General features: G+C 44.5%; 2 protein-coding genes across 2 annotated transcripts in view; one reads left to right on the top strand and one right to left on the bottom strand.

Annotated features, from left to right (window-relative positions):
• LOC131888523 (twinkle mtDNA helicase-like) overlaps positions 1–191 on the top strand; it is a gene marked incomplete in the record, with an annotated part of 3,870 nt that extends 3,679 nt beyond the window's left edge. Inside the window, 1 exon segment of the mRNA XM_059237402.1 lies at positions 1–191.
• A 28-nt stretch (positions 192–219) lies between these two features.
• LOC131888531 (ribosomal RNA small subunit methyltransferase NEP1-like) lies at positions 220–1,280 on the bottom strand. The gene has a single exon (XM_059237410.1). The coding sequence runs from the start codon at positions 1,156–1,158 to the stop codon at positions 373–375; it is 786 nt and encodes a 261-aa protein (XP_059093393.1). The 5' UTR covers positions 1,159–1,280; the 3' UTR covers positions 220–372.
• Positions 1,281–2,445: the final 1,165 nt, after the last annotated feature.

The raw sequence follows: 2,445 nt of genomic DNA, 5'->3' as shown, positions 1-2,445 counted from the left end.
AGCCCAACCAGAGGTCGTGCATGGCCGAAAAATCGCCGAACTTCAAGCCTCGACGAGGCAGATGATATAACCCGAGCTCGCGGCGTTCTCGAGCATTTAACACTTTTCCATTGATTCGCTTAACGGGTTGGGGGTTTTTGAACTTTTTGCGTCCCTTGAAGCGTTTTAGCATAAACGTCTTTTTCAGTTCACTTGGGATCTCTTTCTTGTCGGAGGCGGGTAGTAGGGGGCTCAAAAATTGGGTCACGGCTTGGGTTGAACTGGCACGACTGGCATCCTCGCCATAAATCACCTGAAGCGTCTGAGCGGCGGGCAAAGTGTTGTTGGGGTGGGCCATAATAAGCGAGGGGCAGATTAGAGGCGGTTTAAGAATTAGAATACGCCCCAAGCCTCCTCAAAGGCCGATGTGACCTTGGCACAGGTTAAGGCGGCGGAGAGCGGATAATTGCCGATGCAAGCGTTGTCTTCGGTGTAATCCACGTCAATGGCCCCTTTGGCAATGGCCCCGATGACCAAACAAATGGGGGCATTCAAGTCTGTCGGGACTAATTCGGCGGGTTTGACCACTTTCTCGGCGCCGTAGCTCATCAACACTTTCCGACAACCCACGGGCAAATGATCGGTGACCGGATTCTTGATGACTTTCATCAACTTGATGGAGGAATCGGAGGCTTTGATGGAGAACTTGTGGAGCAACTGCACCATCAAACCCGCAAATCGGGGAAATGTCCGGGGAATGCGGGTCTGGGGATTGATCTCAATCAGCACATTTTGGGCGGTGCGAATGAAGACTTGCAAAAGTCCGGCTCGATTCAAGGGCGAATCCAAGAGCATCAACAGACACTGATGAGTGATATCCGGACGCGAGGACGAGAAATCGCGGTTGTATTTCCGCAGAATTCCGGCGTGCTCGTCCACATTCAACAATCCGAACCCTTTGCTACCGGATTTGACGGTCTCGAGATGGGCGGACTCGAGTACCACGATCAATCGCTTCTCCTCTTTCTTGATGTTCTTCTGAACGGGCTCTAAACGCGATTCGTCGATGGGCAGTGGCGTGGCGCGTTCCAAGGCCTGCGGATCAGACAGTTTGCGTTTCTTGGCCTCCTCTTCCCGTTTCTGGTCGGCCTTTTCCCGGATGCGCCGATTCTTGCCCATAACCGCTCAAGTCATTCACACTCCCAACGATTCCAAAAGTCAAAATCCACGGGGATTAGTTCGTTTCTCTTGAGAACACGTGTTTGTATTGATTGTTTTGATTTCCTCAGGGTGGCGGCAGCTGAAGTGATGACTGAGCCAGACAATGTCTGGCAGACATGGTTACTTTGAGCACGATACAGGGCCATGGGAATTGACGATAAACGTTATTCTCCACCGATTAGTTGGCGGTGCTCATTTTTAAATTTGTGACAAACTGTTAGAAAGATTTGGAGGGAGAGTTTGAGGGCTATCAATATCGTGTTAGGTTAGGTTAGGTTAGGTTTGATAAGGTTAGGTTAAGTTTAAAAAAAAGGCAGCACCGCCAAATAATCGGTGGAGAATAACGTTTACTGGAATTGACCAGCAGGTAGGCTTGGTTTCAAGATGAATTATAAATCCGTTTTCCGTCACTCAATCTCTCCCACAACAAACTCACCTTGCCATAAACTGACCACTCTTTGAGGTCACCTAACAGTATACAAGAAATTTGGAGACATTGGCTTGAGATCTATTTACTACTAAGAGAGCATTTTCGCTCTGGCCCAGAGTATGATGCCAATAGATTTCGAAATTGTGATTAATCAGCATTATCCTAACAATCATGACCTATCACAGCAATATTTTTGGACAAATAAATTAGCTACAACATCCAAAATTTTGACATAGAAAATGACTGTGTACGCACAACTTGAATTTCTAAGTTTCCCGCTTTGTCATTTTACCATTAGTTATTGAAAAACCTAACAATTGACGTTTTGCCGCATGGTTCCAATTTGGGACATTGAAGTAGGAAAGAAAGATGACGTCTCGAGCAAATTTTGAAATGTAACTCATACTTTTGAGGCTTAAAAGTTCTTTGTCAAGGGATTACATTAGAGTTCCAATTCATTTATACATGAAGGGAATGGTATATACATGTAGCATTTTAACTTAATCAACTGTCACAGTTTTTCTGATTGACATGCTCAAACATTGTGTTTTTAGCCAAAAAAAAGTATTGCTTGTATCTTGGTTTTTAGTGCCTCTATTGTTTTACAGTGCCCCCTAAAATTTGTGCCGACATCATCAGACAGATCAAGAGTTAATAGATTAATTGGGAGGTCAATTCCTTGCAATTTAAAAGTAAGCTAGGTGACCGAAATCTCTATTGTCAAGTCTAAGTGACATCTAGATGTATCAAAACTTAATAATAAGCTATTTTATAGAATATAATAATTTGGCTGAAAATATCAAGTTAGTTGAAGT

This window comes from Tigriopus californicus, chromosome 10, assembly GCF_007210705.1.
Source record: "Tigriopus californicus strain San Diego chromosome 10, Tcal_SD_v2.1, whole genome shotgun sequence".
NCBI classification, from domain to species: Eukaryota; Metazoa; Arthropoda; class Copepoda; order Harpacticoida; family Harpacticidae; genus Tigriopus; species Tigriopus californicus.
Note: the sequence above shows the minus strand (reverse complement) of the source record. Positions and strands in the feature narration are given on the sequence as shown.

Excerpts from the sequence above, each read along its gene's own strand:
- LOC131888531 (XM_059237410.1), bottom strand. The coding sequence starts at position 1,158 with ATGGGCAAGAATCGGCGCATCCGGGAAAAGGCCGACCAGAAACGGGAA.